The sequence below is a fragment of the Mytilus californianus genome, unplaced genomic scaffold (genome assembly GCF_021869535.1).
Source record: "Mytilus californianus isolate M0D057914Y unplaced genomic scaffold, xbMytCali1.0.p SCAF_17, whole genome shotgun sequence".
In the NCBI taxonomy this organism is placed as follows: domain Eukaryota; kingdom Metazoa; phylum Mollusca; class Bivalvia; order Mytilida; family Mytilidae; genus Mytilus; species Mytilus californianus.
The window spans coordinates 2,360,204-2,382,762 of NW_026262659.1; the positions used below are offsets into that span (position 1 = coordinate 2,360,204).

The 22,559-nt window shown below is 32.6% G+C and overlaps 2 protein-coding genes across 5 annotated transcripts in view; both read right to left on the reverse strand.

Annotated features, from left to right (window-relative positions):
- Positions 1-22,559, reverse strand: part of LOC127726209 (sorting nexin-25-like) — a 49,006-nt gene that overhangs the window by 12,682 nt on the left and 13,765 nt on the right. For 3 of the 4 annotated variants that reach the window (XM_052233503.1, XM_052233504.1, XM_052233507.1), the window contains exons 8-20: positions 21,585-21,661; positions 20,047-20,151; positions 17,683-17,774; positions 16,887-16,926; positions 15,970-16,089; positions 15,020-15,170; positions 13,568-13,752; positions 12,867-13,007; positions 11,989-12,147; positions 10,158-10,265; positions 8,218-8,345; positions 7,537-7,602; positions 193-339 (exon numbers count right to left, since the gene is read on the reverse strand). In XM_052233503.1, coding sequence (XP_052089463.1) covers positions 193-339; positions 7,537-7,602; positions 8,218-8,345; positions 10,158-10,265; positions 11,989-12,147; positions 12,867-13,007; positions 13,568-13,752; positions 15,020-15,170; positions 15,970-16,089; positions 16,887-16,926; positions 17,683-17,774; positions 20,047-20,151; positions 21,585-21,661 — 1,519 coding nt within the window. Of the gene's footprint in view, positions 1-192; positions 340-7,536; positions 7,603-8,217; positions 8,346-10,157; positions 10,266-11,988; positions 12,148-12,866; positions 13,008-13,478; positions 13,530-13,567; positions 13,753-15,019; positions 15,171-15,969; positions 16,090-16,886; positions 16,927-17,682; positions 17,775-20,046; positions 20,152-21,584; positions 21,662-22,559 lie in introns of all 4 variants that reach the window. The other variant, XM_052233506.1, reaches the window with a different exon arrangement.
- On the reverse strand, positions 3,632-7,184 carry LOC127726222 (uncharacterized). Its single transcript, XM_052233533.1, has 2 exons — positions 6,409-7,184; positions 3,632-4,812 (listed from the first exon to the last, which is right to left on the reverse strand). Exons 1-2 carry the CDS (start codon positions 6,491-6,493, stop codon positions 4,490-4,492), a joined length of 408 nt encoding a protein of 135 aa, XP_052089493.1. The 5' UTR covers positions 6,494-7,184; the 3' UTR covers positions 3,632-4,489.

Consider the following 22,559-nt stretch of genomic DNA (forward strand, 5'->3'; position numbering starts at 1 on the left):
ACCAGGTCTTCCACTTTCTAAAATATAAAGCTTTTAAGTAGTTAGTTAACGTCGCCCCCGCCCACTCACTATCCCTATGTCGAGCTTTCTGCGACAGAAGTTGCAGACTCGACAAAAAAATCATTTTACAACAAGGGACCATCATTCATTTATTATCTAACCTTTTCATTACCTTAATCAGTACATACTAACCTGTTAATAGTTCTGCCAAAAGTAACCTCTACAAACATAATAAAACTTTTCCTAAGCCATTTAAACATTCCTCTAGATTCAAAAATCTCATTCACCAGTTTATAGAAAGGTTCGGCAATAGAATCTACATTTCTATCCAGTTTGGTCCTACAAAGTAAAAAGATATCATCAAGTTTATTTATCAAACAAAGAGTATCCATCACTAAAATGTCTGGGTTTTCCAAGGAAGATGTGATGGCTGCCACAATTAAACAAGAAATGGTGAAATCCATGTTTTGAAATAGGAAATGCCAAAAATCATTCTAATGAAAATAAAATAGAAGAGTCAATCAAAGCGCGAAAGCGCTGTAAAGGCAGTTAATTACAGGTTGTGTGTATATTTAGTCCAGTTATATCATTATCTTGCATAGTACATTGTACTTATCAGAGGTGGCTTTCAGTATTTAAGATTTAGAGTTCTCTAATGATATTGAACAAGTTTTATGAATGTCATATTCTGAGCACTATATGAAGGCGATTGTTCTCACTTGTTTATGAACTAGTGCATTATGTCCAGTTTGTACCTTTTTTATCTATGTTTATAGTCAAATACTGTTTAAAATAGTTTGGCATTTTCTTTTAAGTAATAAGTAAATGTTATCAACTGTATTTTATTCAACTTTGCAAATGTGGTTTGTTACTGGTAAGTACAATGTATGGATGATAGTTGTTTCATTGGCAATCATAACACATCTCCTTATTTATATAATGATCTATATTCAACAACCTCAGGTACAAAAAAAATGTATGTAACTAAACTATGATGGGAAACCTTTGACTTCTTTCTTTAATATAAACTTTTGATTTGGTACCATAGAACTATGTAGAATAAATGTACATTGCAACATGTCAACTCTTTCAATGACAATACTTTTTTTAGAAACTATAACTCCAAGCAAAATTATATTTCCAAGTATAAAGTAATTTATGAATGAAACAAGAGTGCACACGCTGAAATGTCTCGCCTTCTTTACTAATCATTGATATTATGTTGATAGTCCTAAATATAAAGCTTTATTACAACTGTCACATAAACTTAACATTAACCAAGTAAACTAAACATTGACCAATGAACCAAGAAAATGAGGTCAAGGTCAAGGTCAGATGAACCATGCTAGACAGGCATGTACAGCTAACAAGTCTTCCATACAACAAATATAGTTGACCTATTGCTTATAGTTTAAGAAAAACAGACCAAAACACAAAAACTTAAAACTGAGCAATGAACCTTGAAAAAATGAGGTCAAGGTAAAAAAAAAACCTGCGTGACTGACATATAGATCATAAAATATTTCCATACACCAAAGTTGAACTATTGCATATAGTGTTAGAAAAAAAGACAAAACTCAAAAACTTAACTTTGACCACTGAACCATGAAAATGAGGTCAAGGTCAGATGACACCTGCCAGCTAGACATGTACACCTTACAATCATTCCATACACCAAATATAGTAGACCTATTGCATACAGTATAAGAAAAAGAGACCAAAACACAAAAACTTAACTATAACCACTGAACCATGAAAATGAGGTCAAGATCAGATGACACCTGCCAGATGGACATGTACACCTTACAGTCCTTCCATACACCGAATATACTAGACCTATTGCTTATAGTATCTGAGATATGGACTTGACCACCAAAACTTAACCTTGTTCACTGATCCATGAAATGAGGTCGAGGTCAAGTGAAAACTGTCTGACGGGCATGAGGACCTTGCAAGGTATGCACATACCAAATATAGTTATCCTATTACTTTTAATATAATAAGAGAGAATTCAACATAACAAAAAATCTTAACTTTTTTTCAAGTAGTCACTGAACCATGAAAATGAGGTCAAGGACATTGGACATGTGACTGACGGAAACTTCGTAACATGAGGCATCCATATACAAAGTATGAAGCATCCAGACCTTCCACCTTCTAAAATATAAAGCTTTTAAGAAGTTAGCTAACGCCGCAGCCGGATCACTATCCCTATGTCGAGCTTTCTGCGACAAAAGTCGCAGGCTCGACAAAAAGGAGTTCTTAATTAAGTAATAAACTGATTCGCTGAGCGCAGCTGGATACAACCACAGAGGTCCAACCCTGAACAGTTGGGGCAAAAATGGACACAATATTCAAGCTTGATACAGGTCTGAATTTGGATTGTAATTAAATATTTGCCATTTTATAGTTTCTGAATAAATGTAGTCAAAGAACTTGAAATCAGTTATATGAATTGAATTTACATTCAATTAAAGATTTCTTGCTGTTGTGCAATACACTGTGCTGTTGCGCAATACTTAATAAATCTGTTGCCAGACTATAAACAAATAAAGTTCAATTTCTTCTCAATGTCATATTTGAAATTTATGAAAATCAATAGGGAGATTACATCAATAGCTATAAATAATTCACCAAAGTTTCATGCGAACTGCTTAAAGCATTTTTGAGTTGTTGTCCAAAAACTGGAAAATCCCCCCTTTTTAATGAATAAAACCCCATAACTCAGAAATGTAAAATCTAAAATTTATAAAATTCTAAAGGGAGCTTACGGATTGATAATTTAGTCTTAGATGCAAGATTTTTTTATCAGTTGTTTGTGGCTTTGAACTAGCTGTCAGTAAATGCGAGTACTCTCAGATCTGTACTTAGTGTCTTTTTGTTGTTTGGATGTACAACTACCAGGCCACGTCCACTTGTATTTGTATTTATCCATCTGATGAGTTAAGCCTCTTTCAACTGATTTTTATAGTTCGCTCTTATATTGTACTGTTACACCACTGTCCCAGGTAAGGGGGTGGGTTGGGATCCCGCGAACATGTTTAACCCCGCCACATTCTGTATGTACATGTATGTGCCTGTCCCAAGTCAGGAGACTGTAATTCAGTGGTTGTCGTTTGTTTATGTGTTGCATATTTGTTATTCGTTCATTTTTTGTACATAAATTAGGCCGTTAGTTTTCTTGTTTGAATTGTTTTACATTGTCATTTCGGGGCCTTTTATAGCTCACTGTGCGGTATGTGCTTTGCTCATTGTTGAAGGCCGTACTGTGACCTATAGCTGTTAATTTCTGTGTCATTTGGTCTCTTGTGGAGAGTTGTCTCATTGGCAATCATACCACATCTTCTTTTTTATATTTACATCAACAGATATAAACAATTCACCAAAGTCAAGGTGAGACAACAAAACTTAGTTGCAAGATCTCTGAAATTTTTTACACGGTACAAGTTTTTCTAATTGTTGGAGATTGTATGGTGACAGTAACACCTGTAACTGCTTAACCCATTTCTTATGCACTTTGGTTCGATAAACTCACTGAATATCATACCACATCTCCTTATTTTTATATGCATTACAATTTACATGTGCATGTAATTGTAAATAATATTTATATATATATATCAGAACAAACTTCATTGCGTCACTTTTATTTATGCATCCTTTGGCACAATACAAGTTCTAAAATTACACAACATAAAACAACTAAATGTTATTTCAGATGAAAGTTTTGTTTCAGTTCCATTCATAGGATTTATTAGAATTTTGTATGTTTTGACAAGTCCAATAATTAGCTCTATGTGCACGTGTTAATTGGAGACTTTTCTATCCCGTATAAGAGTTTTGGAACTAATTCTGTTTCTTTTTTTGAAAAAAGTGAGCAAACAAATCTTGCTCATTTAAACCTTTGTCTGCCATCACACTGTCACCTGGATCACATAATTGAACTATTCTACATCTTTCAACTATTTCACAGTCACTGGTACAACCAACATATGCATTAGAGACATAGTTGACTAAACCACCAGGTGTCCAACATACAAGTATTTTCAGTGTTTCTGTTTTTATATGATGAAAAGGTTGCCTGAGCTCTAGGAGCTTTAGGTTTTATCATGGGATATTCTGTGCTGTCAATAATAATCCAAGTTGTAGGAAACTTTAATTCTAAGTTGGATGGCGAAAAATACCTGACTAAACCACTAAATGGCCAAGTGTTAGCCTCACGCCACTGTTTAGACATAAAAACAATCCATGTTTACACAATATTCTTAACACTAGTTTCAATCTAGAATCTAGACAGTTCAAGGTTGGTTGTATAATGCATCAATTTCATCAAAGTCATAAAAAAACAGATTTTCAAATGACACCCTATCAATTTGAAAATATATGTATCTCAAACAATGTGCTGTTGGACCAAGTGTGGTCAAAACAAATAAAAATTTAGTATACAACTCTAAACCGGTATAAAAATGCATGGCTGTGTCACGTGTCTTCATTTCAAAATTCTCTGCTGAAAATAAGGCATTGATGGTGTTTGCGTAATTCCATCTGTGAAGCTCAACATTAGCTCGGCAGTTGGTGGTGGACAGTCATAAATCCTGTCTGCAGTATGAATTACCTCTTCAGGAAAACCAACTTTACAATCAAAACTTTCCTCTAGATTTCTACTACAATATTCATCAAGTTTAGTTCTTTTGTTTTCACAGGAAACTGCCCTGATTTTTCTTTTTGCGGACGATTCAGTCTCTTGCTTGGTCCAGGAAAATAGGCTGGGATTGGCAGTAGACTTAAGTCTCTGTATGGTGGGTTTGTGCCCTGAAAAAGGTTATAAAACATTAGTTTTTTTATAATTAAATGAACTTCCATTAGCAATGCATACTTTGTACAGAAGCAAGTTAACTCGTACCATTGTAAACTCGTACCAACGTAAACTCGTACCACTGGGAAGTCGTACCAATCAGAACTCTTACCACTGCAAACTCGTATCATTAAAAATATATTCAAAAATACGAAAGTTTTATGATTTTTTTTTTGGTAAACTAAATAAAAAAAGTTGAATTACTTGAATTTTATACTAGATTTTAATGAAAACTTAGACAAAAATACGAATGTTTTATGATTATTTTTTTTTTAAGCTTTATACAAAAAATTAAAATATCTTTGAAATTTATACCAGATTTTAATGAAAACTTAGACAAAAATACAAATGTAATTTCTTAATTACCATGCTAATAAATATATTAAATTCCTTTGATTGTGTGATTATTGGTTGATTATTAACTAATCAACTTGTTTTTTTTTATCTTTTACTAATCAACTTGTATAATCATATAAGCATGGTCATATTCTGCTGAAATGTGCTGAATATTGTATAAAAATAAATTTCATACTTTCTAACTGTTGGTCATAAACAATTTTAAACCTTTAAAACACAATCAATAAATTCCTTCATTAAATAAAATTCCTTTTAGAAACAATAGAAAAATACCCAAATCTATTCAATGTTACTGATTTGGAATGATTAAAAACTAAATCAAATAGTTGTCAGTAAAAGTTTAAAAAAGAGTCTATTCAAGGGAGACAACAAAGCCAATCTGCCACGGTTTTCTCTATCCAATTAGACAAGGAAAATAAGCTACAAATTGGTTATTGTAATTTCAAATTATATACATTTTACAGACTTAAGAGGTATTGAGTAAAATTAAAGTATATATTCATCATTAAACACCATTTGAATGCATTTAAATAAGTTGGTACGAGTTTACAATGGTATGAATTTACCGTGGTACGAGTTAGCAGTGGTACGAGTTTGCATTGGAACGAGTTTTTGTTTAGTGGTACGAGTTGACATTGGTACGAGTTACAATGGTACGAGATAACTATAATTCCTTTGTACTCGTAACCTGGCAAAATATTAACTAGATTTATTCATTACAATCTGGATAAAACTATGTTAGCCTGATTCAATGTACATCAAAATGTATGTTATGTAAATCCAAAGGACAAACAATGAGAGACGTATGCAACAAACATACATTGTTTGTACCTAAATAACTATAATATAGATGAGAGCATGTCATTGTTTTGTTCCTGTTAACATTGTCATTGATATTTTTCAAGAAAGTCTATGAGGCATAGCTTATGCATTCCTGTCATTACTACATAAGCATAATTACTGCTAAAATAATTCTCAGTATGATATACCTCTTGTAAGAAATCATTATAATTGTAGCAAGCACCAAAAAATCTCAAACAGATCACATTGAATCGTAATCCAAAAAATTATGACGTCTTGAATTAACCACCCCCTTTTATTCTAAAACGATAATTGCGGTTGTAAACTGACTTTGGTTTATTTGCATGGCGATTACATATATAACTATATATTTCACAAAGAAAATAGAGTTTTACCATGAATAGTTTCCTGCACGTAGTCTTTTTCAGTAAAACGTGCCTTGCAAACAACAGCTGATTGAGATGGACTCCACGATATCATCGTGTTCTCGTCCAATCTGCGTATGGGCAATGGCGTTGATCCAACTTTTCCTTCTTTTTAAGTCATTTGGAAATGCATGTCCTCCTCTTAAATGACATCCAGGTACACAACAACAAGTACTTGGCATCGTTAATTAAAAATATAACTGAAATAGTTGCACTGTGCAGAAACCGGAAGTTGAGGAACAGGATCCGCTACCACGGCGCCACCTATTCAGGAACGATAATTTGCTACTTTATATAACTGCGAAATAACAATTACGTTAGACGGGTTCACGTGCATAAACAGAAATGCGCTTTAAATTGTATAATATAATTCATGTTCAGTCGACCTTTAATTATTATATCAACGACTGAAATGATTTATAAACATCTAGATTGCAGATAGCACTCGAAATTAACCCGAGCTCTTTCCCACGGAATTCAAATAATTCTAGTTTGTCAATCGGTTGACTGCTTATAATGCAAAATACTTATAAATCAAAAGATTTTAAAACTAACAAAACACAATGATCGTTTCTCTATTTCCCAATGTAAATGAAATGAGACAAAAAACATTTTATACCACAATAAGAAGAGGAGAGAATCAACATTTTCCGGATCTACTTGGAGCTAAATGACCCCCCACGTAGATAAGTTGGATATCGCGGAAAGAAATATTAACACGGCAACTAGAAAGGCATTAAAGCACTGCCTTTAAAAAATCATGTAGAATCTGTGCTAGTTTGAACAAATTCTGTATTAATGTAAAAGTTGTTTTCAAGAGCTGTGGGGTATAGCAATTGTAATAACATTAAATTGCCATGAAATCACTTTAATAAACAATCATGAGTATGAAAGACCATTGACAATTTGTATTATGCTTTTTTCCTAGGCAACATGGATGACATAGGGTTATGAAGTCATGCATAATCTTTCTTCTAGGCCGTGAAAAACCCATATCATCACTCAAGAAGTGTGGGATTGAAAATATTCATATGGAAAGATGAAAAGAAAATTTGAGAAGATATGGATATTAATTGTTAAACTAAATCAGTGTCTTACTCTTCCTCCCTGCCAAAGAGAAGTTCATCATCACTGTCATGTGGTTCTGGTTGTCTGGAGGGAAATCTGTAAATACAACATCAATTTATATTATTATATTTATTTTGTACATGATTACTGTCTTTGGGTCAGTTGTAAGTACTACATAAGCCAATATTTCAATGCCCTTTTGTAAGAATTTTGTTTCGTTTCTTAGTCTAGAGTTGAAACGAAACAAAGACAGGAATTGTTGAAACATGATACATGTATCCTTCATCTTAGCCTCTAACTGTGGTATTGTAATAATATCACTTTTATGCAGTATTATTTACTTTCAATGGCATTATGGTACAAGAATTATTCTGAACACATTATGAACCTGTTTTTTTTTTTTAAATTTTGGTTTATTTGTATGATTCAGAGTTAAGTGTGGCATACATTTCGCTCAACTAGTATACATTATTGTTTAGGAGCCAGCTGAAGCCTGCCTCCTGGTGAGGGATTTCTTGCTGCATTGAAGACTATTGGTGGCCTTGAGCTGTTTTCTGCTCTTTGGTCAGGTTTTTGTCTCTTCAACACAATCCCTGTTTCCATTCTCTATTCTATTCATATCTTTCTATAACTTGAACTGTTAATGTGAATATATTTTCGCCTAATTTGATTTTATACAAGATATTAGTGACTTATGATTGCAATATTTACTTTTTCAGGAGAGTCCTTAGGAAGAAGTTACTTTTCTCTAACTTGTTCTGTTTGAAGTATTCTGGTGATGGAGACAGGAAGGCATACAGAGCCTCACTATGGGCCATCCTTTCATCTTTTAAAATAACCTGTAAATATTAATGAACAGTCAAGCTGTTGTTTAATAGTATACTATCATTGGAGAATGGGGACTGAATAGAAACTATTTCAAAAATTAAATTCATTTATCTATTTTTAAGGAGAAAATGCACAGGATATATTATTATTGCTATTTTCTATAGATTACATTGAATATTTCTGTGTGATAATTTTCCATCTCATGCTACTCAAGTTTCTCTGTTTAGTAAAATGAAATTATGATGTCATAAGCCCACCATCATTAACATTGCGTAGGAAAATAGGAATAAACAGACTATCAGTATGGTCGTTTAAACTTGATGCTCTTTGATGAGATTGTAGCTGAGAAACTCCCTTTCTTATTTGGAAACAGATATAATTGTAAGATACTTTTTCCAAATGATATTACTATACTTATATAAAAGATGTGGTATGATTGTCAATAAGATAATTATCCAACAAATGTGGAGTTCAAATGAAGTGGGTCTAAGCAACTATAGATCACCATATGGCCTTTAACAACAAGAAAAACCCATATTGTATTGTTGGATTTAATAGGCCTGACATGAAAAATGTGAAACAATTCAAATGTGAAAAATTAAGGCCTATATAATTTATAACAATACTATTTATAAAAAACAAATATGATAGATATGAGCCACAACAACAACCACTGAACTTCAGACTCCCGACTTGGGACAGGCACATACCGAATGTGTAATATACTTGCCTAGATAATTATATGAAATCATTCCATTTTTCCAAAATATTATCTATGTGCTCAAATTATTTATTTAACCTAACCTTCCAGTCTGAATATTTGATCAGTTGATGTGTAATGCCCACATCTAATGTAACATACTATATGATTAAACAGATTCATGGTAAACATCTAAATTAGTTGAAAATATAAGAAGAATGTGTCTGAGGACCCGGAGGCCCTCTTTCAAGCTTTGCAATTTTCCAAGTTAAAAAGGGGCATAACTGTAGAACGGTAAATAACTCACAACCCAAATTCGAACTCTGTCTACGTGTTGTGGTTCTTAGCCTTGTGTATTAGTTTCATAAAATTTGGATGAGATTAACTTGAGTTTGAGTGCGGAAAAGAAAATATTTGCAAGTACCAAGTTATAAGGATCATAACTCTAGAATGGTAAGGGACTCACTGCCCAAATTCGAACTCTGTCTGCCAGTTTGGTTCTTAGCATTGTGTATGAGTTTCATAAAATTTCCATGAGGCAAACTTCAGTAAGAGTGCGAAAAGGAAATGGGATGGACAGAAGGACAGACAGACGGAAGGAGGGACAGAAGGACGGTCAAAGGTAACACTTAATGCCTCTGTTGCCTACGGTGGGGGCATGAAAAAGGAAAGAATACAGAATTGTCTCCCTTATACAACATTTCATTTTACTGCTATAATAAAGTTAATTGGAGAATGGGGATTGAACTTTTATAATTCTTTTAATTCTGCTGTATTTTCACTTTTATACTTTTTTAATTGGAATAATTATTGATAGAAACTAAAACAATACTAGTTCTGTAAATAAAAGTTTACTTTACTATATAAATAATTGTTCTGTAAAGAACAATGTTCTTCATATATATGATATGGTAAGCCTTTCAATAGAAAAGAATTTCTTAAATTTCTCTTTCCTAGTTCTAATTAGACAAATCATTAATCATGTTTTAAAATCCTAACTGCTTGACAAAGCCTGGTATCTTTTATGAGCTTTTGTCACTTTTAAAATTATGGTAAGAAAATTTCATGTAACTTATTTTAATCATCAAAGACATAAAACTATACACATATTAAAAGTATTTACTTCTAAGTAACTACTGAGTGTCTTTTTACTCTCTTCTATAAACTTGTCGTCGATGGTGGTAAATCTGCCTGCTGATGGAATGTCTTTCTTCTTCAACCAGGGACCTATCTATAAAACAAATAAAACTAAAAGTAGCCATGTTAAAATGGAAATTTATGTAAATCATGATTCGTTTTTAAAATACTCAAATACAGATATCTTTATCTACTTCTGGAAAATATCTAGATCTAGAGCAGAAACTATCAAAGCCTATATGCTTTAGTTATAATTTCCTTATCAAGCGAGTGTGTCACAATTGAACCTTGATATAAATCTTTAAGTGTTCCACATGCTTTTATATATTTTGATCCCTTAGGGATTTGACTAATTACAAGCTTTCACCATGGGACTTTAAAAGAACTGTTTTTCAATTTCCCCCCAACCGCAGCAAATAATTTATTTGTTCAAGGGAAATAACTCTACTAAATATTTTCATTTTGAGTGCTCATATAAAATTGAGAATGGAAATGGGGAATGTGTCAAAGAGACAACAACCCGACCATAGAGCAGACAACAGCCGAAGGCCACCAATGGGTCTTCAATGCAGCGAGAAACTCCCGCACCCGGAGGCGTCCTACAGCTGGCCCCTAAACAAATATGTATACTAGTTCAGTGATAATGGACGTCATACTAAACTCTAAATTATACACAAGAAACTAAAATTAAAAATGATACAGGACTAACAAAGGCCAGAGGCTCCTGACTTGGGACAGGCGCAAAAATGCGGCGGGGTTAAACATGTTTTATGAGATCTCAACCCTCCCCCTATACCTCTAGCCAATGTAGAAAAAACAAACGTACAACAGTACGCACAGTAAAACTCAGTTTAAGAGAAGTCCGAGTCCGATGTCAGAATAGGAAACAAAAGAAAATAAACAAAATGACAATAATACATAAATAACAACAGACTACTAGCAGTTACTGACATGCCAGCTCCAGACCTCAATTAAACTGATTGAAAGATTATGTCTTCATCATATGAATATCAGGCACAATCCCTCCTGTTAGGGGTTTAGTATTATACCGTCATAAAATATATGAGAAGAACATAACCCGTGTCATGCCAACAACTGGTTTTAGAATAAATATGTTTAATTCCGATGCAAAGACCCTATAAGTGAATCAATATTAAAGCCAAAATATGCAATTTTTAATGAACTGACAACAGTATCGTAACTATATCCCTTCTTAATAAGTCTGTTTAAAGGTTTTGTTAGCTTTTGAGGTGAATACTGACATTTTTGTGCTTTGTAAAGAATATTACCATAAAAGATTGGATGTGAAATACCCGAACGTATAAGATGTCTGCATGTTGAGTTATATTTACGAATTATGTCCTTATACCGATGATAAAATTTAGTAAATGTTTTGACTAGTTTATGATATCGAAAACCCTGGTGTAATAATTTTTCAGTAATATATAAATTTCTCTCGCTAAAATCTAATACGTTGTTACATACACGAGCGAATCGTACAAGTTGAGATATATAAACACCATAAGATGGTGACAAGGGAACATCACCATCTAAAAATGGATAATTAACGATAGAAAATGAAAAATCATCTCTTTTGTCATAAATTTTTGTATTAAGCTTCCCGTTAATGATATAGATATAAATGTTTGATATATTTTTCACAAAAATCCAACAAAATCCAACACGAAATGAGGTGTTCAATTTTACAGATCATTTACATTTTTCAAGTGTCATCAGTTCTTACATTTAAACTTATTCAAAACATTGATGATATATCTATACACACAATAATTGATTACTATACACCTAAAATGTACCTGACACAATTGTTCATTCAGAGTATGGAATTCTGCTAAATTCCTAGATACAGTCCATCCATTTGAACTGTTCTGTAGATTCTGGCTGCCTTCATCTCCTCCAGTTAAATAAACAACCAAAACATAAACCAATATCTTCTTATCTTGTTCCTCTACTAACTGAAGAAGATAAAAACATAAACCAATATCTTCTTATCTTGTTCCTCTACTAACTGAAGAAGATAAAAACATAAACCAATATCTTCTTATCTTGTTCCTCTACTAACTGAAGAAGATAAAAACATAAACCAATATCTTCTTATCTTGTTCCTCTACTAACTGAAGAAGATAAAAACATAAACCAATATCTTCTTATCTTGTTCATCTACTAACTGAAGAAGATAAAAACATAAACCAATATCTTCTTATCTTGTTCCTCTACTAACTGAAGAAGATAAAAACATAAACCAATATCTTCTTATCTTGTTCATCTACTAACTGAAGAAGATAAAAACATAAACCAGTATCTTCTTATCTTGTTCCTCTACTAACTGAAGAAGGCTTGGTATGTTAAGATTCTTTTAAGCTTTCATTAAAAAAAACATTCAACTGTTTCGGTTTTCAAACCATAACATGTTTAACCCTGCCACATAGTTGTACGGCCTCAGGGAAGATTCGTTTGTAGTTACTTACCATGTTAACCCTCTTTGAATAAAGAATTTGTTATTCTTGTATTTGATGCAATAGCTATACAGCATAACATTTATGAATTAGTGTCGTTTTAATGATAAAAATTAACATCATTCTTAGTAGGCAACTGGGTAAAACTTTTGTATTCATTCACTTATAAAATAGTACCATTTCAGACTTGAAATAGGTGAAGTAATTTAAAAACTAACCTCAGCACCATATACATGGACCCTCCATTGTCCCTGGTTTTCTATCCAGGTCCTGGTCCTCAGTATGTGAGCCTCTCTCATTCTTTTCTCCATTTCTAGATTCTCAAGTTCCTTTTCTATTTCTTTTTCTACTTTTTCTTTCTGAAAGTATAATTCTCATCTGTTTTGACTGAACATAAGCATGCACATGTGGTTTCCTATTTCCTGAGCAGGCTGAGGCTTGTCATTTGCTGTTCTGGTTTTTAGTCTATTTAAGAGTTTGTGTTGATGGAATATCTTAAAATTTCTGTAGATTTTATGAACAAATCCTTCTAAACTCTGCATGATTGGTGGTTTGTTATAAGATGTAACAACATGTCGTTAATTAAAGATTGTTTTTTACCTTTATACAGCCATCTAATTAAATTGTATTGTGTTTCCTGACTAAATAACTCCTGTCTAATAAACAAGATTTCACTACAGTATCATTTTATTCAGTCAGTTGAGTCTATATATGGTGAGTTTTTGTACATTTCATACCTTAGAGTCATTAGCTGCAGTGGTCTTTGTAGCCCTCGTTGCATGTAAAGCCTGGGTTTTATCCCCTACTTTTTATTTTTAAAAATACCCTACCTTAGAGTCATCAGCTGCACTGGTCTTTGTGGCCCTCATTGCATGTAAAGCCTGGGTTTTATCCCCTATTTTCTATTTAAATACCCTACCTTAGAGTCATCAGCTGCTGTGGTCTTTGTGGCCCTCATTGCATGTAAAGCCTGGGTTTTATTCTCTATTTTCTCGTCCAGCTGTTGGAGTCTCGCCTGAGCCTCGTAGGACTGACTGGCAAACATTTCTTCATCTTCATCCTCAGGATCAACAAAATGGTCTTTGGGCTCAAACAGCAAGTAATCTGTAGAATAACAATACTATCATCTCAAACTAGAGGCTCTAAAGAGCCTGTGTTGCTCACCTAGGTCTATGTGTATGTGTATAATCAACAATGGACTCTCTCCAACATTGTAGACAAGAATAGATATCAAGACAAAAAAATCTTTTTTGTATTGCTGATCATTTTGTCTGTTTAGTTTCTCTGTATCTTCTTAAGTCTTTGCTCAAAACACAAAAGAGGGTAAACAAACTCTCATTTAATAAAGGACAATCACTCCTATGAAGATTGACAGTCTAACAACCATATCGGCAAAATTTGACTTGTTTGTGGATCTTGCCTTGCTGATCATTTTTGTTATTTAAATTTTCTATTTATCTATTATACTTTTATCATACAATTCAAAATGCAAAAAAATGGTAAATATCGTCATTACAGGGCAATAATTTCAATAAGGAGTCATTGGTAAAATTTCCTCCGTATTGTCTTAAATGTAGATCTTGTCTTGCTGATAATTTTTGCTTGTTTAAGACAAACAATCATTTTTGCTTGTTTAAGACAAACGACGATGACGGACGCCAAGTGATGAGAAAAGCTCATTTGGCCCTTTGGACCAGGTGAGCTAAAAAGTCAATGCAAGCATCCTCATGTCAATCTGCAGACCAACAGTTGTAAGCCATGGTCATCTATTTGATTGATTTATTGACTTTTGGTGTTTACTGCCACTTTCAGCACTAATGGCTTTATCATGGTGAGCAGGTTTTATTGGTGCAGGAAGCCATAGGGCCTGGAGAGAATAATGACATTTGGCAGAAATCACAAATTAGACTTAAAAGTTCAAATACAATTTGATCCAAATCAATATATTGTTTTTAAGCAGTAAATTAGATAATTAATGCCTACAGAACTAAATAGACAGTTTGTATGAACTCAAAATAATATCATCCCTGAGTCACTGATTTCAGATTTATTCTAGATAAGACACACTATCATCATATCCAATTAATGGTTATAACAAGAAATATATGAAAAGTAATAAAAATACTCCCCCCTCTTATCCCACTTTTTTTATCATCAATTACCTGTTTGATTCGATATAATTTTTTCCTTAATGATAGGCATGTTAATAGGGGATCCTTCATATTGCAAAGACAATAAATCATAATCTTTAATAATATGCTTGGTTTAATTTGGACAAAAGAATCAACAGTTTTGACAGATGGAGTGATTTCACTATACCTCTAAACTTTGTCTGCAGGGTGTATAATAATAAATATTCTGTATAACAAACCTTTAGCTGAGTCAGATTTAGCATCGAGAGTACCATCCTCTAAACTTCTGACATATCTATTATATATATCACTCACAAGGAATGACGGATAATGCTGGGTTTGTAAGATATGTTCAATGGTCACTTGACCTTCATAAAACTTCTCTGGTCCCTGAAATGTAATGCAACATATGTAATGAAATATGTTCAACTGCATACCAAATATCATTGATTTACCAGAAGTGGTTCCCCTAAAATTAACATAATCACAAACTTTAACAAACTGTTTTTTCATGATTTACTCGGGCTTAAAATGGAATTTAGAATTAAATTATAAGGAATGACTGTAATATTTTTTCTGTCCATTCGAAATAACATCAAAAATGTGGTGCAAACTTTGAAATAATACGCTACACAGGTTATTCAGAGTGCACCACATTTTTGATGTTATTTCTTCATAGACAGAAAAAATATTACAGTCATTCCTTAAATATATTGAATTTTTAAGTGTTTCCATTTCTTGCTTTCTTATATGCATACCAATCCCGTCCTCTTTCCAAGTTGTTGCTCAGTCTTTCGTTTTCTATGTTGTAATTTGTGTTTTGTGAACTGTTGTTTGTTTTTTGGTCTTTTTCTTTTTGTGCCATGACGTTGTCAGTTTATTTTCTACTTATGAATCTAATGTCCCTTTGGTATCTATTGCCTCTCTTTCTGGGTTAGATGGAGGCAGACATATTGTTGTCCTAACAACAATACCAACAATATAATAGGTACAATGATTATCAAAGGGAGGTAATTTAAGGGTAGGTTACAATTTTTTGTTTGGTTATCGAAAGAATAATACCAGACTCAAGTTATATGCACCACATTTTCCTTTGCAGGTAACACCTGCCTCAAATTAAAATATGATAGTTTTATCTATAGCACTGACTTCATCACTCTCCAAACAAGATCCTGGCACAAACACATACCTGATTACCCAACATAAAAGCTTCCATCCCTTTGATGATAGTTTTATCCAGTTTTACAATACTATTGCTGCTTGCTATGTACTGTTGATATATTTCACTAGCTTGATGGTGCTGTAGTTTCTGAAAGTAGAAGATATATTTCAACCTTAATCTAGATGTAATTTCTACAGTATTGTACATGAATATTATAAATGTTTGAAATATTTCTGGTTGTTATTTTTGTAAACATAAATCTTGCTATTGTTGACAGATGTATGAAGCATTCATCAGGTTTTTTTTTTATTATTCAAAGAATTATAAGTAAAATTAAAATGAATGGGTGGTTGGGGTCTAATAAAAGTGTCTCCCATCTTCTTCCATGCATCTACATCTGGAACAGCTCTAAATATCCTACAAGGGTGTAATGAGTGAGATCGCTCGAAATGCAATTTTACATAAAATATTTGCTTCCAAGGGTCATAACTCCTCTTAAATAGTTGATGGAAGCTGATTATTAAACTCTTCAAAGATTATGGGCTTTAAAATGCAATTTTTACAGAATTAAAATTACCAAGGAAATAACTCTTGTAAAAAAAAATTGACCTGCTCTGATTTTCTTACTCATCTGAGACGTTACTGGTGTTAACCATTGATTTAAACTTCATAAAATCGTATAAACAAATGTAGGCTTGAAAGTGCTTACAATGCAATTATAAATATAATAAATAATCCAAGGGGCATATAGTTTATCAGCACTGATTTTTGAACTTCTCCAAGACATTGCTGACATAAATTTTATTAAAATTTGGGGAGCTTGAGAGATCTCACAAGCCAGATAAACTGCACCACTTCGAGGCAAGGGAAAACTAGGGGAAAAATTAAGTTATGTAAATATCTCTTCATTATCAAAAGTGTATGAAAATATTACTTTAACAAACCTTGTCCATATTCTTCAGTTTTTCAACAGAATTCCAAAACCTGCAAATAATAATTTGAAAATAAATTTCGAAAAGAATTTAAAAAAATAAAATATGATATCCTCAGGAGTTACAAAGGATAAAATGTGAGTCTTCTGAGGAAGAGTTGTCACCTGTATTCTCGAAATAATATACACAGAAATTTCATATTTTGGTATGGAGAACCTGACAAAGCACCAGGTACACATTTTCATATCCTTATGAAAGTTTGGTTGAATTTTCTCCAGCCTTTTTTGAGAAGTTACTGATTAACAAAATTAAATAGCGAAATGGATGAGGCACACTATCCAAGACAACATAAGTGATCACTTTGTATTTTGGTACAGCTTTGTTGTCCATCAACACATACAGTCAAACCTGCCTTTAGGGTCACCCCGTTTCAGTGATCACCTGCCTCTAACGATTACTTTCATACCCTCCCAAACGTTTTCTCTATATAATTTAACTCATTTCATAGGTCACCTAATTTTCACACAAAATTGTCATTTCAACTTTAAACTACCATCATCAAAATTATTTTCATGTTTAAAACAACCAAAATATAATCATTACAAAAATATATGTGTTCTGTATCGAGGTAAAAATGAGCCATTTGTAACTGAGATTGCATATATGGAGGTGAATTTGTGAACTTCTCATGTTCCACTCCTTTCAGTTTCCATTGAAAATCATATTATCGACTTATTTTTCCACAGATATGAACTATTTCTAATATTTTCCTCAAATTTAGAGCAAAAAAGTTAATCTACTACCGTACCCCATCAATGAATCACTATCAGTTCTCTTTAAATATCTGGAGAATTCTTCCCTACCACTGGGACTGTCCATTATCTCTTGAAATGTCAACACCTAAAAAATAATTATACATACTTAAAGAGATATAGAAAAAAATTAAATAGGATTTTTTTTGTTCAATCATTAATGAAAGTGAAATAGTAACGCAATAATTCACTTTTAGCAGCCAGTTTGGTTCAGATTTGTCAAAAAAAGCAAAGAAACATCGCAATGAATTATTCACTTGCAAGTGAATAATTCGACCTCATTAAATCCGTATTCATGTGAACTTCAATTGAACCCCTTAGCTAGAGATGGGTTACGCATGAACTAGGCGTGTTCAGTTATTAAAAAGAAAAGAATGTCAACATTGGAAGTAAAACAAGGGCAAACCATTTGGTTGACTGATTCGATCTACAAAAACTCATTCTTATACAGGTAAAAATGAATATTAACATATGTTTTAAATCTATAATATGAAATCAAACAGACCTAGAAAAATCCAATTGCATGAGTATGATATCTATTTATATCTATGTTTATGTTTATATCGGGTTATATGACCGTCAGCAGTCTTCGGAGGTCACCTAGATGGTTAATCAGATGGCGTCTAGACTAAAATACACACGAAATGCTGATACCTTTATCGAGTCCGTGCATCGTAAATTGTTTATTTTAGACTTTTATTGATTTGTATATACGTTTAAGTATGTTATAAATCACATATGAGAATTTGAGTCAAATTGGTGAACATGAATTTGACAGCTAATGCCCCTTTAACTAATCATATATGTAATAATAACAAACTAGAAGCTCTAAAGAGCCTGTGTCGCTGACCTAGGTCTATGTGCATATTCAACAAAATTCACTCTCCAACATTGTAGAATAGAATAGAATTCATGACAAAAATCTCTTTTTTGTTGATCTTGTATAGCTGATCGTTTTGTCTGTTTAGTTTCTTTATAAGTTTATGCTCAAAACACAAAAGAGGATAAAAAAATATCCTCGTTTAAGAGTAATCACTCCTATAATGATAGTCTATTAACTATATTTGCAAAATTTGACTTTGATTGTAGATCTTGCCTTGCTGATCATTTTTGTTATTTACAGTTTCTATTTATCTATAATAAGTCATATCATATAAGGCAAAATACAAAAAAATTGGTAAAAATCGTCATTAAAGTGCAATAACTAAAATAAGGAGTCGTCTGACGATTTCCTCCATATTGTGTTCTTGTAGATCTTGCCTTGCTGATTACTTTTGCTAATTTGAGTTTCTATAGATCTATTTCAATTTATAGGTTATAAGGCAAAAACGCAAAAAAATGGTAAAAAAACGTCATCAAAGGGCAATAACTCTTATAAAGACTTAAGACACTTATTTTGTACATCTTTTCTTGCTGATCATTTTTGCATCTGAAAGTTTCTCTTCATCTATTATAGTTTTCAAGATAATAGGCAAAAATTAAAAAAATGGTAAAATTTGTCATTTAATATAACTCCTATAAGAAGTCCCCTGACAGTTTTGACATGAATGGACAATTGGTAGAATTCAACATTATGAACATTTCAGCTCTGTCAGATTTTCTATATTCAAAACGGATTTCAAAATAATAGACAAATCTTACAATTTACTCCTATTTTCATTTTTAGCCATGTCAGCCATGTTGGTTGGCAGGTCGGGTCATCCGACATATTTTTTAAACTAGATACCCCAATGATGATTGTGGTTAAGTTTGGTTAAATTTGGTACAGCAGTCACCGAGGAGAAGATTTTTGTAAAAGTTAATGGATGACGAAGACAGATGATGATGACAGACTACTGACGCCAACTGATGAGAAAAGCTCACTTGGTCCTTTGGTGTAATAGTGATAGAGACAGCCAAGTTAAAGTCCAAAAAAATTGAAAAAAGTCCTTGAACTTGTTGCAAATAGTTCACTTATTTCTTTAAACAGTATTTAATCAGTTGTCAATGTGAATTTTATGAATAAACATTATAATTCATTTCCATTGCCACAATTAGCTATGGTCAATATTTCTTTTAAAGAAAGTTGAATCTCTCATATTTGTTAGTCACAAAATTCGCAAACTGAAAATTTTAAATCAATAGCATGCACTACTGACCAGATAAGTCATACCTTAAAATCAGGCTATACGTTTACCAGAAGAAAAATCTCAGTGACTCATTTACTTAAAGGTATTCATGAAATTTCTCTGCAAGTTTAATCTTCATCTGCATATTTTGTTTATATAAGTTATCTTCTCAAAACTTGTATCACAGCATCATTGTGTGAATCAAAAGCTTTTTATTGTGTATTCTGTATGAACTATATCATAGTGACCTACTTTCTGACTCGTTTCCATGGTATCATCCTGAAGATCATAAGCTTTATATTCTGGACCCCCAAGGTAGTGTAATCTCTTCTCAGATTTGGTTTTGGCAACTGACAACTAAAAATAAAATGAATTGTTTATAGATTATGCTCTTTATATAAAGACTACTATTTGTTTTGTTTGGATTTTTATGGGGAAATGGTTTGTCAGGTTGGCTTAAGCAGGATAAATACTTTTTGTTTTGTTTGGGTTTTAAGGGGGAAATGGGTTGTCAGGATAAACTCTTTTTGTTTTGTTTGGGTTTTTATGGGGAAATGGGTTGTCAGGTTGGCTTTGGCAGGATAAACTCTTTTTGTTTTCTTAGGGTTTTTATGGGGAAATGGGTTGTCAGGTTGGCTTTGGCAGGATAAACTCTTTTTGTTTTCTTAGGGTTTTTATGGGGAAATGGGTTGTCAGGTTGGCTTTGGCAGGATAAACTCATTTTGTTTTGTTCGGGTTTTAAGGGGGAAATGGGTTGTCAGGTTGGCTTTGGCAGGATAAACTCATTTTGTTTTGTTCGGGTTTTAAGGGGGAAATGGGTTGTCAGGTTGGCTTTGGCAGGATAAATTCTTTTTGTTTTCTTAGGGTTTTTATGGGGAAATGGGTTGTCAGGTTGGCTTTGGCAGAATAAACTCTTTTCTTTTTGTCTTCACATATCAACAAAAGATTACTACTTTGAAAGGACTTAGGAAGATTTTGTATGATTGCTAATGAGAGAACTATTCGCCAGAGACCAAACGACATAGATGTAAGCATTTATACAACCATCAACAATAAGATAAACCCATTATGTATATTAAATATAAAAGGTTTTGACATCAATGATTGACAAAATGTAGAAGAATTCAAACAAGAAAACTAAAGTCCTTTATATTTATGCTAAAAACAATTAACAAATTAACAAATAAAGTGTTGACACAAAGATATGTCTCGCCTGTCGACAGAAAATTCATAAAAATCAATTTGATTGACAGCAACATTGCATATTAATTCGAAGTCACTGGACCCTGACCTAGGGGACAGGACTTCAAAATAGTCATCGAACTGATATTAATGCAACTTCATAGAAAATATCATTGATCCCATCACAAGTATTTCCTATCATATCAAACTAACTTAAGCAGAAAACATAATATTGAAAATTGCTTTTCAATTTAAAGCCGCTAGACCATGACCTAGGGGACCTAAAACTTATATGTACTGATAGTATAAATGCAACTTTATAGAAAATATAATTGATCTATATATCACAAATATTCTATTTCACTATCACTGAATTTGACATATCTGGTGCATCTGAAATCACCTCTGCTTTGGGTTCATGTTGCTCAAACTTAAGCTTGCTATGTAGTGCTTGGCAGACAGTTATTTGTCCTTTCTTTATTTTACATTGCCTTGAAGTTTTTTCTTTGTCTCCTTGGCACCTTCTGCCTTTATCTTTATTTTTTATTCTGAAGGTCATTTATATACATGTATTGTCAATTCCAAACACAACATTTCATTACACAAACCTGATTGGTATATCTCTTCAGGTTCCTGGCCTTTAGTAATTCTCCTTTCCCAATGCCTGGGGTGGGACTCGTTCTATCTGTAAAATATATCATTTTTAACAAGTCATATAGTAAAGTTTTTCTATAAGGATATACAGTTGAAACCTTGTTAAAAATTAATGGTCCTGTAGTAAAGAAAAGGTCAACTTCTTATCAAAGAAATCTTCAGGTTTAGTGTATTGGGAAGTTTTATAATCCATCTTAGAAATGGGTATGGGAAATACTAACTTTTGTTAAGCTCTATTTGTGATGTGACAGGAACAAATACTTCCACTATTACTTCACAGATTTTAACATTTTCCAGTCACATTTTATCTTAGATAAACAAAGTTTGAGAGTATGAGTTAATATTAAACTAATTTTTCAACAGTGGAAGTCGACATGAATTTTAGAACCTTGTTTAACAAGAAAAATATTAAAAGCAGAACTTCATTCTTGTAAAATGACTACTGCAGATTCATTATTATTTGTAGGATACCATTTCTTTTTATTTCTTGGGTACATTGGGAACCATAAATTTAAAAGTTCAACAGAAACTATATATAGGAATATGCATATTTTGGCAAAACCACGAATTCAAATATCCACGAAAAAAAAGCAAGTTTTCCTCAATCCACGAAAATTGGCACTGAAGAAAATAGATAAATCTACAATAACCTTTCTTGCTGATTCATTTCAGATATATTTTCAATTTTCCAAAAGTTTCTCTTCTCAAGTGTTTATACTCAACAAATTATTTCTTTGTTCATAAAGAAATGTACAACACTGATTCAAATGTAAACATTGATTATCTTTAAGAGGAATTCTGGTCACTTCGGCACCTGGTCAAATCTGCACCCATTATAGTCATTTTTGAAACTAGTTAAATCGGGACCTGGTTAATTCGGCACCAAAGGTAGTTATTTCGGCACCCAAAATTAACATTATGCTTTGCAA